Source organism: Pyxicephalus adspersus, chromosome 5, assembly GCF_032062135.1.
Source record: "Pyxicephalus adspersus chromosome 5, UCB_Pads_2.0, whole genome shotgun sequence".
NCBI classification, from domain to species: Eukaryota; Metazoa; Chordata; class Amphibia; order Anura; family Pyxicephalidae; genus Pyxicephalus; species Pyxicephalus adspersus.
The window spans coordinates 117,031,409-117,046,931 of record NC_092862.1 but is presented as its reverse complement, the minus strand read 5'-3'; the positions used below and the strand labels follow the sequence as shown (position 1 = coordinate 117,046,931).

General features: G+C 35.6%; 1 protein-coding gene across 1 annotated transcript in view; it reads right to left on the bottom strand.

Moving 5' to 3' along the window:
• LOC140331493 (ATP-binding cassette sub-family B member 5-like) overlaps positions 1–15,523 on the bottom strand; it is a 42,206-nt gene that overhangs the window by 19,101 nt on the left and 7,582 nt on the right. The window contains exons 3-16 of the mRNA XM_072412552.1: positions 14,900–14,960; positions 14,473–14,623; positions 12,028–12,070; positions 10,993–11,184; positions 10,721–10,892; positions 9,073–9,197; positions 8,784–8,958; positions 7,743–7,856; positions 5,829–5,939; positions 4,913–5,038; positions 4,355–4,558; positions 3,015–3,185; positions 2,769–2,930; positions 723–872 (exon numbers count right to left, since the gene is read on the bottom strand). Of these exons, the coding sequence (XP_072268653.1) occupies positions 723–872; positions 2,769–2,930; positions 3,015–3,185; positions 4,355–4,558; positions 4,913–5,038; positions 5,829–5,939; positions 7,743–7,856; positions 8,784–8,958; positions 9,073–9,197; positions 10,721–10,892; positions 10,993–11,184; positions 12,028–12,070; positions 14,473–14,623; positions 14,900–14,960 (1,957 nt within the window). The remainder of the gene's footprint in view (positions 1–722; positions 873–2,768; positions 2,931–3,014; positions 3,186–4,354; positions 4,559–4,912; positions 5,039–5,828; positions 5,940–7,742; positions 7,857–8,783; positions 8,959–9,072; positions 9,198–10,720; positions 10,893–10,992; positions 11,185–12,027; positions 12,071–14,472; positions 14,624–14,899; positions 14,961–15,523) is intronic.

Sequence of the window (15,523 nt, the reverse complement as noted above, 5' to 3'; positions counted from 1 at the left end):
CAAGGTTGTGGGTATGCCCTTATTGTCTTCAATTACAATACAGCTCTGCTAGTGCTGCATTGAACATGATGACATCAGAATGCCGACAACCAAAGACAAAGTTTAAAAGAAGAGGCATCACTGGTGTGTAGCTGGAAGGAAAACTGCAAGGTAAGTACACTGTTTTTAACAGTTCTTTGGAACTTTGAATTATACCCAAGTTCAGCTTTAATGTAACTGGGTAACTAAACTAACTTTTTTGGGGGTTGTTCACTTTTCACTTTGTATCATTGTAATATAATTCCATTTAATATAAAGATCTACCAGTTCCACAAGGAAATCCAATCAAAAAGATAACATTTTATCCTCCATCATTCTATTATATGATGGGATTTTGGGATTTTGGTGAGTCAGGCAGGATCTATTTTTTTTTTATTCATTTACAGAAATAAAGGAAAAGTCCTACAAAAAATATACTTTTGAATAATTCAAAAAAGGTTAGAAAACCGTGCATCTTTTTTTTTTTTTCTTTTAAGGTTGTGTCCTCACTAAGAAGTTGTTCCTCACTTCCTGTTCTGATAATAAGGAAGCAAAGATAGGGTTATTCATTTTTTGGTAGGGTTTAAGTTGAGCACCGATTGCTGTCATGTAAAGTATTTGCGGTACTTATATTCTTACATTGTGGCAATGTGAAGATATCAGTTATACATCATGAATTGTTTTACTATATAAAAAACTCTTACCTCCTCTTCCTCCTCTACTACATCATCTTCCTCCCCCTTTTCAGACATGGAGAATTTTCCGGTTGACAAATTGGAGTTTATCCTCTGCACTAAAGATGGTTTCTCCAGGGTCCCTTGTCCTGTTTCACTTTCCACAGACCTCTGTATGGCCTGTAAAGTAATCACAGAAGTAGAAAGATGAACCCTCTTCACACCCAATCTCTCCTTGATACAGTGAACCATAAAGTGTTCTATCTGAGCATTTCAGGATTTGTGGCTGCCATCCACTGTTGTTTTTGGAGCCCCAAAAATCTAAAAAAAAAAAGTCTCCATCCACTCACATGTTGTGACCATACATAATGTGGGCTTCAAATGTTTGGTATCGACTTAACACAATCCCATCTTACATGTTTTAAAACAAATGTGAATTTTCTTGTGTGTGTATGTATTAAATAATTTAATGTTTGCTACTGTTTTACTGAAAATATAGGTTTGATGAGCAGTTGCACAAATATAAATTAACAAAATAATGTATATAGAAAGGTAGGTATATTTGTGGGACTTTTAAGGTTCAGTACATGTCACAAAATGGGCTCAAATATAAAAAAAAAAATCTTTTATTAAACACAAACCATAAAAACAATGGATGGAAATTCCATAAAAATGCTCAGTACATAGCACCAAACAATTGTGTATATCATTGAGGTGTTGTAATAGATTCTGATAATCCATCATGATATACACAATTGTTTGGTGCTATGTACTGAGCTGTTTTAAAGAATTTCCATCCATTGTTTTTATAGTTTGTGTTTATTAAAAGATTGTTTTTTTATTATATTTGAGCCCATTTTGTGATATGTACTGAACTGCCCACAAATATACCTACCTTTCTATGTACACAAGAATTTAGGGATGTTGGTGGTATATATCTATTGGTTTGAGTTCAGATAACCCATTAGCTATATTTAACAAAATAATGTGCTAATGTGCAGCTACCAGCTTTATTTTAAAGGTCATCTGCTTTTAGAAAATATAGGGTAGGGTATATTATACATTTTCATTTGTGTCCAAAAATAATAATAAAAAAGAGCTCTAGCAGTGAAGGGGGCATAGAAGCAGGTTTTTATTATGGCTGTTTTTCTCCTAATCATTTCTCATTTTAATAGAAAACTATATTCTATCATGTTTTTCCATTAACCTTCCGACCGTTAAGCCCAACCTTGGTACGGGCTAAAAAAAGTTGCTATAATGGTTAACCCCGAGATTTTCCCTACAGGAGTTTGTATTCAATCCAATACAAAATGAATGAATGAGTTTCAATTAAAAATAAATACAAAGTATGTATTTTGTATTGGATTGGATACAGGAGTTTGTATTCAATCCAATACAAAATGAATGAATGAGTTTCAATTAAAAATAAATACAAAGTATGTATTTTGTATTGGATTGGATACAGGAGTTTGTATTCAATCCAATACAAAATGAATGAATGAGTTTCAATTAAAAATAAATACAAAGTATGTATTTTGTATTGGATTGGATACAGGAATTTGTATTCAATCCAATACATAATGAGAGTTTGAATTTTGTTCTCATTTTGTATTGGGTTGAATACAAAGTCCTGTATCCAATCCAATACAGAATAATAGAAAATATATTTATGTGGTTTTGTCTATAGGTATGTGATGGACACTATGGAGGTGTTTTAGAAAAATATATTACTATACAGTATACTGAATTATCGCATTTTCAGTATTTTTCATTTATTTATGTATTCTTGTTTAAGCTGAATTTTGTGTTTTTCCTTTAATTTTATTAAAAGTAATTTTTTTTTTTTTTACATGATTGTGTGTTTTAAACATTTTTTATATTCATTATATCTACTAGACCCCTATTCGGACATATTTCTGTAAGTTACAGGTCTACAATTTAAAAAAAAATTTCATGAAAACCTGTAACGCTTTTGGTACAGAAATCTAGACCTCAGTGTAACGCTCAGGTGGTTAAAGGTAGTTAACATTATTCCCTCTACATTTTTGAGGTCCCTATGCTAGTAAAGCCAAGTACCTGAGCTGTTGCTAGTGAATGATATATTCCTTTCTTCTCCAATAATTCAGAATGTGTTCCTTTTTCAGCCACAGAACCATTCTCCAACACAACAATGAGATCAGCTGTCCACACTGTGCTCAAACGATGGGCAATGACGATTGTGGTACGACCCTCGCTGGCCTGAAAAAATACATTACAGTTTTTGACTTACTGTCCATATTGTTTGTGTAGCTAATGTAAAGAATGACTGATGGGAGACTCTACCTTGTCTAGGGCCGCTTGGACGACAGATTCACTTTCAGTATCGAGAGCTGAAGTAGCCTCATCCAGTAAGAGTATCCTGGGATTTCGGACCAATGCTCTAGCTATGGCTATTCTTTGCTTCTGGCCACCACTGAGCTGGGCTCCTCTTTCTCCAGCCAGAGTTTCAAATTTCTATGAAAGAGTCAAAGAGGAATGAGATAACAATAAATTGTTTTGCAATATATTTGTTACGTGTTGACTGTGGCAGTAATTAGGTTTAAGCTGAATTCCTGGATAAGCAATTTTCCTTCAAAGCAAGAGGAAATATTGATACACATTGTGTATTTCTTATAAATCTGTATTGGCCTCTGTGCAAGAGCTACCTGTAATAAGTACCAAAACGTGGTGCTCTCTGTCCTTGTGCAGGTTGATTGGTCTTTCAGCCACTCCCTGTAGATTTTTGCAAGCAGGATCCACTGGGTTGTATTGACAGCTCTTCTTTTTGCACAGACTATGCATAGTACATTGTTGATGTCTAAGTTTGTAAAAGCCTTTGGTGCCCACCAAGTGAATTGATATCCTTTGTGGTCATTTGATTATTTTTTTGTGCCTGGTCATTCATTTCTCAATTATAGATGATAGAATAATAATGAAACAATACATTTTACAAACTTTTTTAAGGACTTTTATGTAAATGTAAGTATGTGAAAAACTATGGACAACACTCCGGTTTGCTTATTTGTTTGAGTGTTTATAAATGAATACCAATACCACAAACACTTTTTTTATAATTTCATAAGCAAATAATTGGGTGATCCAAGAGAACACAGATTCACCCTATTTACTATGCCAAGTGACCATTTGCCGTACAAACTAAACAAATTACATTCTGCAAACTAATCAAAGTACAATTATTCACTCACAAGTCCAAAGTTTCAGTGGAGAATTATACCAGTTGACCATAAAACCACGTGAGCATCTTTTTTAACTCTCCTATACTAAGATATAGACTGGTACTAATGTCTGGTAGACATTAGTAACATAGCCCAAAATTATTCTCCAGGCCCATTTGTATTTTCATAGTAAGATGTACATATAAGGATTGTGGTGATATCTACTCATCAGAGAACATCACTTGGCTTGACCCTCTTTAATAGTGAAGGCGCCATAGTGCACAGATTTAATGGCTTTTAAGGCATCTTAATATCAGTTTTTGGAAATATCCTCATAGTCCCAAGCAATATTATTATTCAGTACAATAACTTGCTTCTAGAAGTCCATTTCTGACCAGGTTAGTTAACATACTACATAGAAAACAAGTTTGACATTAAGAACTACTGTGGTAATCTGCTGATACATACATCAGGAAGTTCCATAATGAAGTCATAGGCATTGGCTTCTTTAGCTGCTCTCTCAATTTCTTCATCTGTTACATCTAATCTTCCATACCTAATGTTGTTTTTAATGGTGGTTGCAAAGAGTACAGGCTCTTGGCTGACTACTCCAATTAATTCTCTGTGTCGTCTGATATTTAAAGACCGTATATCATGACCATCAACCAATATCTAATTAAACAAATGAGAAAAAATGAACATTGAAAACATACAGATCTGCAAATCTACATAACCAGTATCATATAAATAATAGCCTTACTTATTTTTCAAATATGGCGCACAGCATTCATAATATACACATTATGGAGTAGGACCTTTACTGAATATTTTTTGGTGCCTGTGTTGATTTTGCAATGTTTCACCCTCATATCCAGGGTATTTGATAGTGGTTTAGACAGAAAGAGATATGAGAAAATTACCTTTTTTGTTGTCTCTGTTCTCATTGGGGAGATTTCTATTTACTTTCTATTTCATTTCCATGTAACAATAGTTTGTAATATTTGGACAAATAAATCAAAACATTACCTGTCCTTCTTGTGGATCATACAGCCTCTGCAGCAGCTGCACTGTGGTGCTTTTACCGCATCCACTTTGTCCAACCAAAGCCACTGTTTGTCCAGATTTCACAGTCAGATTGAGTCCTTTTAGAACCTTCACAGAACAGAAATGAAAATCATTTTACTTTATGAACACATATGGTTTGTGCTCTTTGCCATTCTTTGCATTCTATTGTTTAGAAATACAAGCATGATCTTTACTTGTAAAAGTTTAGATGACAGTTTCTATAAATGGCTTATGTTCTTTTAATGTTTATACACTAAAATCTGCAAATCAAGTTCTGGGGCCCTCAAATAAGTATCCTCAAGAATGAATATTGTGTTGTTACGGGATTAGAAGAGCAGAGTGAAGGGTGCTTCCTACTAGACCTGCACCTAGAAGGTTGTGGAGGAGAATGGGCAAAGCATCCTGAGAATGTTTGTGTGATACTTTGCATTGTCTGTATTTATATACAATGCAGTACCTGCTTCCTTATCACCATACAAAGGTGCTCTATTGCCCATTGGGAAGGAACTCCTTTCTGGCTGTATTATTTGAAGTTTCCTTATGTCTGAAATGTAATTTATACAACATATAGTGATGACTTGCTGTACATAATTAAAGCATCTTTAAACCCTGGATATTTAAATCATTCCCATTCATTCTCTTTGGCATATAGTAATGATATACATATCTATAATGTTCAATGTCACAAGACCGTTACATAGGTAAGAAAAGTTGTGAGTATGTCTAACAGTTTTAATTATGTTGCCTAAATAAATATTTCTTTTTCTTCTTCTATCTCAAAAACATGACATTTCTAAAGCTAAGTTCAAAGTATCTGCCCAATAAAATATATGATGATGATGAAACATGACCAAATTTTCACCTAAACATATCTTACCTGAACAGCCATTCTTGATGGATAGGAGAAATCCACATCCCTAAATTCTACATTTCCTTTTATATAGTCCGGCTCATATCCTTCTCTTGAAAAGCTGTTTATTTTGGATGGCTAGAATTGGAATAGGAAAAATACATTTTAATATTGTAAGGTTTATCTAAGGTAGAATTCTTTTTAACAATGATGATCTATATATATATATATATATATATATATATATATTTCTGCACAAGTTATAACTGTACAGGTAGTCCCCGGGTTAAGGACATCCAACATACAGATGACTCCTAGATACGAGCAGGGCTTTTCTGCTCCCTTGTGTGCAGGATGGAGGCTTGGAGGGGCGAGGGCGGCGGTTTGCAAAACTTAGTGAACAAGACAAACTCTGCAGTTGTTTCTTTTATGCATATCAAGGCACAGCTTGCTCCAGAAGTTATGAATGTCTGGGCTCAATAACGTTTTTTCTGCTTTGTTTGTGATTAACTCACAGTGAGGTTTTTATACATTAACTGACACTATGCTGCCTAATATTATGTTGATAAAAACATCTGTCCTAATTGCATTTAATAAAATAATGTACCTGATCCGACCTACATACAAATTCAACTTAGGAACAAACCTACAGTGCATATTTCGTATGTCACCAAAGGACTAACTGTGAAATATTTTTCTGGGTCCATGCATTTGCATATTAGACCCCCTTAGACTTTCATAGGGCTGTTTCCTGAGAAGAGATGAGACATTGCCCTAGAATGTCTCCACTGGAATGCTGGAATGTGCAGATGTATCTACATTAGATCTTGGTAAGTATGTATCTGTGGAAGGGGTGAGTCAGTCTGGAGACACTACATTTTAAAATATGTAGGGGTTCTGTTCATGCATTAAAGCAAGCATTAAAATCTGTGCAAGCTCCACTCTTAAGTGACACCTCTACCTTAATGAAGATTAGCATAAACTAAAAAAAAACTCTTACTCCTCCGACTTCATGGCTATGAGATGGCAGAAAATGGTGAACATACTAAATCTTGTGTAAAGATGGTGCTGAACCATCGCAGGGAGTGTCTTCTATGCCAGGTATAAAGTACTTTATATTACTAGAAGGATGACTTCACCCTCAGCAAGGTGCCATAGATTAAAGAAAGGAGAAAATAGGTACACTTTCCCCTACAAGTTTAATAATGGTTATTCTGCATTTCTTCAAGGGGTAGGGAGGGCTGACATAAGAGTGGACCCTGCATTTAAGGTTCATTTAAAATAAATCCCTAAAAGACAGGGATGTTTTCCTAAAATAAATTAGGTAGTATGTTATAGTATATTATTTGTGGATACAAATATGTATTAGCAAAGGAGATTTCTAATATGAAAGGTAAGTAAACATTCAGTAGCAAACTGTTTTGCTTCCTTGTTTCAAAGCTTCTACATTGAGACGATTCATCTAGATCAGGGGTCGGCAAACTTTTTGGACTAGTAGGCCATTTCAGGAGGTCAAGAAGGCACAATATACCAGAAGAAACAAGGTGTCCAAGGAAAGGTTTTCTTCAACTGTGACTGCAGGCGAGCAGCCTCAGTCTTCCGCTCATCCACGGTGTAGTCTCTGTACGTGTGCGCGTGCTTGGCTTTGAAATGCCCCTTGAGATTCGACTGCTTGAAAGTGCTGTTTGTTTCGTTGCACACTAAACACAGGGCTTTGTTGCCCTGCTGTTCTGCTCTTTAGGCATAGTAATTGGGGTTACTGTGCAGGAACTCGCGATAATGCGACAATTCAATTAGGCCGGATCCAACAATAATTAACTAGGGGGCGCAAGGCCGGACTGGAATACTGGCTAGGCTGTATCTGGCCTAAAGGCCGGAGTTTGCCTACCTCTGATCTAGATGTTTTATTTCGTTTTCCTTATATAATGTTCAGTGTCCCACCTGATCTATGATTTTGAAGATATTATAGGCAGCACCTCTTGCCACAGAAAAAGCTTCCAGGTGGGAAGCTGCCTGGCCGATGCAATAGCTGCTGAAGACCACACTGAAGAAGACCTGAAAATTAAACAGGCAACTCATTACAAAATATTTTTTTTTTACATATTTGCAACATTGTAATAGCATTGTAATTTTGTTTTTTAATTGCCTTATATGCTTATAACTACAGGACATGAGACTATGGGTCATCACAAATTATACTTCCAAAACTTCCTAAGCAGGTAATTAATATTTTTACTGAACTTCTGTGTTAAGATTTGTATAAAATTGTTTTTCAGTTTGTATTTGTTTGCTATGGTTGGAGCTAAAAAAACATTTGCATACACATATACTTACATATTATCTATTTAATTGTTTTTCTTTAATAAAATTGTTTGCAGAACCTAATAGCTCCAGATAACATTTACACACAGAACTAAAAAAAAAAAATAGGAGGATGAACTCATTTATACCCCTCCTTTTCATCCCTTCTGCAGAAGCAGAGAGACTGTCGTGCTTAATTTTCAGAAAATCCATAGTCCTTTAAAACATGTTATGTTAGCACCCTGTATGAAGCATCTTGTATACACAATCCAGCATGGCTTTAGGAACATTGACATCGGTCTATTCAGAAAGTTATCTCCCTTTAATCATAGCCATACACCTTAAAGCAAAATTAAAGTTCCACTTTTAATAATCCATGATCTGGCAGGTCCTTATTGCAGAAAAGGACAGGGGACGTGAATACCTTGTAATGGATGCCACTTCTATTGTTCTATTGGGTTTAGGGAAACCCAGCCATTTTATCAATATATATTGGATCCTACTATATTGGGGGGAAAGCATTCCCCTTACGTCACTATTGAACGCAAATTTCTTTTGCTTTATTTATATGTAAAAACAAATGTTTTATATGAATAGGGACAATATGAATATAAAACCATGTAAGGGTTATACAAAAATACAAAACTAATAAATTCCATAAAATTCAAATTGAGAACTCACCAACATAACTTTACCAATTGTATAATCATTGTCACCTAACACCAACTTTGCTCCATACCAAAATCCAAGTGCGTAGGAAGCATAAATGATAAAATACATAATTCCAACAGCCATCTGAGAAGTGATAGTTTTTTTAATTCCAATTTTTTTAGCTTCTCCTAAGTTATTTGTGTACCTAAACATTGAAAAAACATAGGGAAAAGCAAGATCTTTTTTAGCATCCACTATATTTGGAAGACTAAATTGTATCCTTCTTAAATAAGTGTATAATAATAAAAGTGCTAAAGACCTTTTTATTTCATTCTCTTGACCTCCAAATGCCACCACTGTCCGTATAGAGGAGAGGACCTCTTCAGCCACAGCTCCAGCCTTTGCATATGCAGTAAGCTCCTTGCTTGTCAGTGACACCAGCATCTAAAGAACAACAGGAAGTTAGTATCCAGCATAAGCTTAAAAGTAATTTATCATGAAAGAACAGAAGAGGCTCTCCTTGCTGACTTATTCATTTAAAAAAAAAACTACTATGCCAATGCATTGTGCTTGATTTATTAAAGCTTCACAAGACTGGAGAAGATATACTATCATGGGAGAACATGGGTGATCCAATAAACCTAGAGCTGGTCCAGTATTGAAAGCATTTGCCAACTAAAAACAAATGTTGTACTTCCATTCGACCTGAATATGGCTGTTTGCGAATTTGTGTGTGAAAATATGTGTAAAAAAAAAGAGGCTTTAATGTTACAGTATTTTTGGATTGTTTGTGTGTAACTAACTTTTATTTTTTTTCAGGTTATCCCACAATGACATAATGATTACCACGGCTGCACAGGCGTGGGAATCCTCCTGTCACTGTGGGATCCCCAGGCACTGAAGGTTAAATGAGGACAATGCCCCCCATTCATTCACCTCTAGTGCTCTGTGATTGGCTAAAGAAAGGAAAATCCTGATGACACTGGAGCTAATGAATAGGGGGACTAAGCTATTCGACCAACACTAATACCAAATAATTTTAAAAAATCTGTTCCAAATTTGCTCTATCACCCAGGATCTCCCATGATAGTCTATCTTCTCCAGTCCTGGAGAGCTTTAATAAATCAGGCCTATTGACTTCAACATTGACTGTATCATTGACATTGAACAACTAAAGTCATAAGGAGTTATATACTTTTAGGACACTCATTTATAACATGTATGTTTTGGGTCTTCTATGATTGACTTGGAAAAAGGTCAATGATGGTAGCCACCTTCGCAAGTCAGCTGAATTTTCAATTGATGAAAATTATGTAAAGAAAGATGTGATAGTGGACAAGTATTAGGTATTCAAAATAACAATTATCCCTTATGTCAACCCTTAAAATGTCAACCCTTAATTTTCCTATATACATTTTGAAGTGAACTTAAAGTTAAGCCTTTGAGGCTGCCATTAGAAAAAAATACTTAGTAAGTCTCTGTACTATAGCAAGTTCCACCTGAATCTCAGAAGTCACTCCTTCTAAGCTCCCACACCAACCAACAACAAGTAGTTTAGTGGAGGCTTCAAAACAGGAAAGAAATTAGGGAGTTCCCCGGAGGTGAGTATAATGTATAGGAGGTGAATAGGTAAGGCACATGGTATCTCTAAGACGCTATCATTTTTTATGTCTGTTCCGTCCACTGAATTGTATAGACAAATTCATATCCTACATGTTAGAAGGTTCATGTGGTTTAAAGACAAAAAAACATGTTTCTATTAATATTAGACAGTATTTATATAGCGCTGACATAATATGCAATGCTTTACATAGTCCATAGTCTTGTTACTCACTGTCCGTTGGAAGGGGCTCACAATCTAGAGTCCGTACTTGATTCTAGATTCTTTTATTCTAGTTTTTTAATAGAACTTTTATCAAATAGTCTCATCTGTCCGGTAGTATTTGATACCAAATTATTTTTATTACCTTTGAAGATATGGCTGTTGAAATAGCCAGAACAGGACCAGTGGCCATAAGGACTAAGGCAAGTTTCCATCCATTGATTAACCCAATTAGTAATCCAGCTACAAAGGTTGAAAGATTCTGTACAAGATGCCCAACTTTGTCACCAATTCCATCATTGATTTTATTAATGTCGCTGTCAAAGGAAAAAAAACAATAAACATTAAATAAATAATTATATAAATTATATATTATATTATATATATATATCAATTTATCATATATGAAATTCTTACTCTGTAAGACGAGTGTTCAGTTCACCAGACTGTGTGACATCAAACCAACCAATTTCTTTTGATAACACAGAATGAAAAAACACTTGTCTCATTCTTCTAGTCTGTCTTGCAGCAGCTAGGACCCAAAAGGAGACCTGAAAATACGCACAAATTATGACTCCTGCTCCTATTCCCACGTAGTAGAAGGAAAACCTAAAAACAAAGGAAACATTGGTGAATATAAAAATGCAAAAACTCAGGTACTGAAAAGGTGGATATCTTGTGCAATATATAATTTTATAATATATAAATATATATAATATATATTTAGTGGTAAGATATTGACAGTTAGGCTCCCAGTCTCCTGCATATGAAGCACATCCACCAAGGATGTAACAATAAATCATCAATTAATGAATGGTCACATGGCAAACATTTGATGGGAATTGTGTGAACCCCTGCTCTAATTACTATATCCACAGCTCATAATACATTAGCATGGTAAATAGTGGGAAGAATGTCTCTAATTTCACTGGCCAGTGCAAAGAATGTCACCCTTATGATCTCCCAAAACATTGTTAATCAAACTAACTTGAGGGGCACAAATTTTGTTAGGTTTAAATTGTTTGTGGATAGATTATGGAGAGATGTTAAAGAACATGTATCATGAGTATATATGAATAAATACATCCAGTAAGATCTTGACAGTCATGATTGGATCATGGGATCTCACCCTCTCCATTGTGCAAACTTAACAATTAATCTTCCTTAACAGACTCCATAACAGCCACATGGGCTACAATGTCTGTTGTTAAACAACATATGGTGAGCTAAAACACATGATAGGCTTTCAAGATGAGCAACAGCAGAACCTAGAAACCATTGGGTAATGGTCTCACTTCTGAAGTCTGCTAGCATTACAAAAGCACAAGGTGATTCAGTCCTTCAGCATCTAACTATAAACAACACAACTGTATCCTCTAGCTAAATATATTCTGTATTTAGTCATGTTTAGAATCAAGGAACAAAGAATGTTCCTTAGTAAAATTAACTTACAGAGTCATCTGTTCATCCAGTGGTTTAAATTTAGCACATTGACCTGCAAAATAAAAATAACATACTGGTTGTTCTTGTGTGTAAATGTTGGTTGGCGTTGTAGATTTAAAAAAAAAAACAAGAAGATTCTGTTCTGTAGATTCTGTTATATATAGTTGCATAGTTAGGCAGGTTAAAAAAAGACATAAATCCATGAAGTTTAACAACTAGGAAAATAAACATACTATAAACCTCCATATTCCAGATTAAACCATATATACAAAGTTAATCCAGAGGAAGGCAAAAAAAACATTTGGAAATCCTTGGTTTTTTCAGTTTTGCTCCAACATGGGAAAAAATTTCAGATATTCCCTAAATCAACAGTCCCTGTGCCATTCCTTTTAAACGTCAATATCCAGGTATACAAATGTGTCTCAGGTGAAAATCTGATGTTGAGTATCAACCTGCCTTGGTGAATCACTGAATGGTAATAGAGGAGAGCAAAGTGACATGCTGCTCACTTATCCCCTCCCCTGTTTATTGAACTGAATGGTGTTGTGTATATATCACTTATTCATTCATCTGTCCCAAAAAGCAATCACAAAACACCTTTTCCAGCGACATAGCATAGTAGTGTACATTCTTCTGCATCATCATTTCTTCTTTTTATCTTATAGAATATATATCTTATAAATATGGTATGAAGTTGATGAGAGGTGTTAGGTGTTTCTATAAAAAAAATTCCTGTACTAGGGCGAAAACATTGCTTTTTCTTAGCTTCAGTACAATCATCACATCATATGACTGTTAGGTAGCAGTATAAAAAATCAAAGATTCTCCTGCAGTGAATAGTTATTAAATGTCACATTACCAGCTTCATAAATATGCATTTATTGTAGTTACAGTGGGCCTGATTCATTCCAGGTTTGCTGGATCACCCAACTTCACTGAAGAAAGTTGATCTTCTCCAGCTTTGGAGAGCTTTAATAAATCAGGCTCAGTGTACTCATTTTTAAATCTGGAAGCATTAACACAGATATATGATATACAAATCTGAATTTTTATACTGAAAAAATCTAAACAGAGTAGAATACTTCTTTCTTTTGGTTCACTTTTATTCATACTTTTACCAGTATTAAAGAATCATATACTCATTTTGTTTTGAACTTTTTTAATAGAACGCCAGACTGATCTCAGTCAGAGCTGGCCAAAGTTTGGGTCATAAAAGGAATAGTTTTGTTTAGTAGTGCAGTACAAAGTGTTGTGTCTATACAAAGTACAGGAATCCATTGTGTCTATATAGATCCTACTTTTGTAAACTCCAAGCATTTAGCTCTAGAGGCTTGTTTGTGCAACAAAATGTTTAACTAAAAGTAATATTGATGGTATATTGATGGCTCCTCTGCAGCCAATCCTATCCACTGGTCACTTCCTGGGGCCTGATTTATGAAAGCTCTCCATAGCTGGAGAGGATACACTTTCAGAAGTGAAGCTGGGTGGTCCAGAAAAAATGGAATAGATTTTAAAAAAAAATTTATAGCAAACATTTTGAATCCTGGAGCAGATCAATTCCAGGTTTGCTGGATCACCCAGCTTCACTTTTGAAAGTGTATTTTCTCCAGCCTTGGAGAGCTTTTATAAATCAGGGCCAAGGTCTTAATCATGTGACTCCCTGTGAGCTACCCCCTTACCCCAGAGAACTAGAATATTCCACAGACACGCTTCATCTGCTGGTAGAAGAGTGAATACCACCTGAGCTGCCTTCACTCCAGCACCCCCTCTAGTGGTGGGTTCTGTTATTTCCAGGTGACATGACTTCGCCTATATAAGGAAGTGACTGGCAACAGGAAGTTGCCTGACAAGGAGGTCTCCTAGGCTCTGCTTCAAGGTTCCTTTCTGCATTCCCTGATTCAGACTCTTTGGTATACGGATCCTGGGTCTGTTTGACTACTGATTGCCACCCGCCTTGACCATTAGATCATCTGACTACTATTTTGCATTTCACTTCTGTTCTATTCAGTCAGCAACCTGGACAGCTCCTAAAGTCCATCACTCCTTGCAGGATGCACTGGTGGAGCTGGAGGCTAGGGTCCTATACTCCTGTCATTACTCCCATGCATCCTGTTTACATCCCTGCCGAGAAGGCTGGTGACACCGTGAGGGTCCACAACCCTGCCTGTGAAACCGTGACAGTTTGTCTGTACAGGTTTCTAATATGTAGATGTTAAGGACATGTAATAAGGTAACACTCATTAATTGTCAATGATGCTAAATGGGTCCAACCTGAGAAAGCATAAAGAGAGTAAATCTAGAATTAGCTCTAGCACAGGCAAATCTTATGAGCTGTGTAGGTACCCCATTACATTATTGTTTGGAATCTAGTTCTATCTTTGTTTTGTCCAGAAACTGAAACATAGCTAAATATTCTTAATATTACATAAATATAAATATGTGAACAACACTTACTTGTGTTTGAAAGAGATGAATTGTAACACAAGATACTGTCAGTCATCTCTCCAAACACGATGAACATTAAAGGTTGGGACACTCCATTTCCAATGGCTCCAATAATTCCAACAATCATATAAAAGATATCAAGCCCATTGGCATATCGAAACTAGTGAAAAACATAAAGGAAACAGATTAAAAACAAAATCAAAAGTTGTAGTTACTATTGAAAAGCATCCATTTTATAACAGTACATCTCTAGGCATTGTGATCTCTGTCTCTGCATTGAAGACTACATTCTTTTATTTGCCCTAGTGACCTGTGCCACTGTGCCTGACTTATTAAAGCTCCCCAAGGCAGGAGAGGATACACTGTCATCAGTCAACCTAGGTGATCCAGCAAACCTGGAATCATATAGCATATTCTATATTTTAAAATGACTTACAATTTGAATTGGGCCAACACTCTTTATTTTTTCTTTTTCCTTGTTTTTCAGTATTGGATTCCTGGGAGAAACAATGACAATTGTATTTAATATAAGAATATACCATTAACTTTCAGCTATATCAGGTATACCATTAACTTTCAGGTAATGTTTTCAGGCTTGTATTATATAGTTGTATGAAACACATCAGAAGCTGTTGTTCCATCCCTAGCACAGTAAATTTAAACTTGACATACAAAGATATTCTTTGGGCACATTGTAAATTGAAATACAGGGCTTTGCTTTTAAACCCCTCCACAGCTCTACTCCAACCTCTGATCTGATACACATTTCTAGGTGTCCTCCCTGCCCTAATGACCTACTAATGACTTACGCATTCATAACCTCTTCCCATGCATGGCTACAAGACTTCTCTAGAGCTGCTCCCACTTAGTGTAACTCCTTTCTTCATCCTTCTTGCTTGTTTCTACTTTTCACAAATTTAAAAAAACTCTAAACCCACCTAGCAGTATTCCTGAGTGTGACTCGGGGTGGATTTACCATGCAAAAAGTGGTAATCCGGAGCCACACTCAGGGTGGCTAAAAACATAAAAAAACCTTCTTACCTTGATCCGTTGTCGTCCC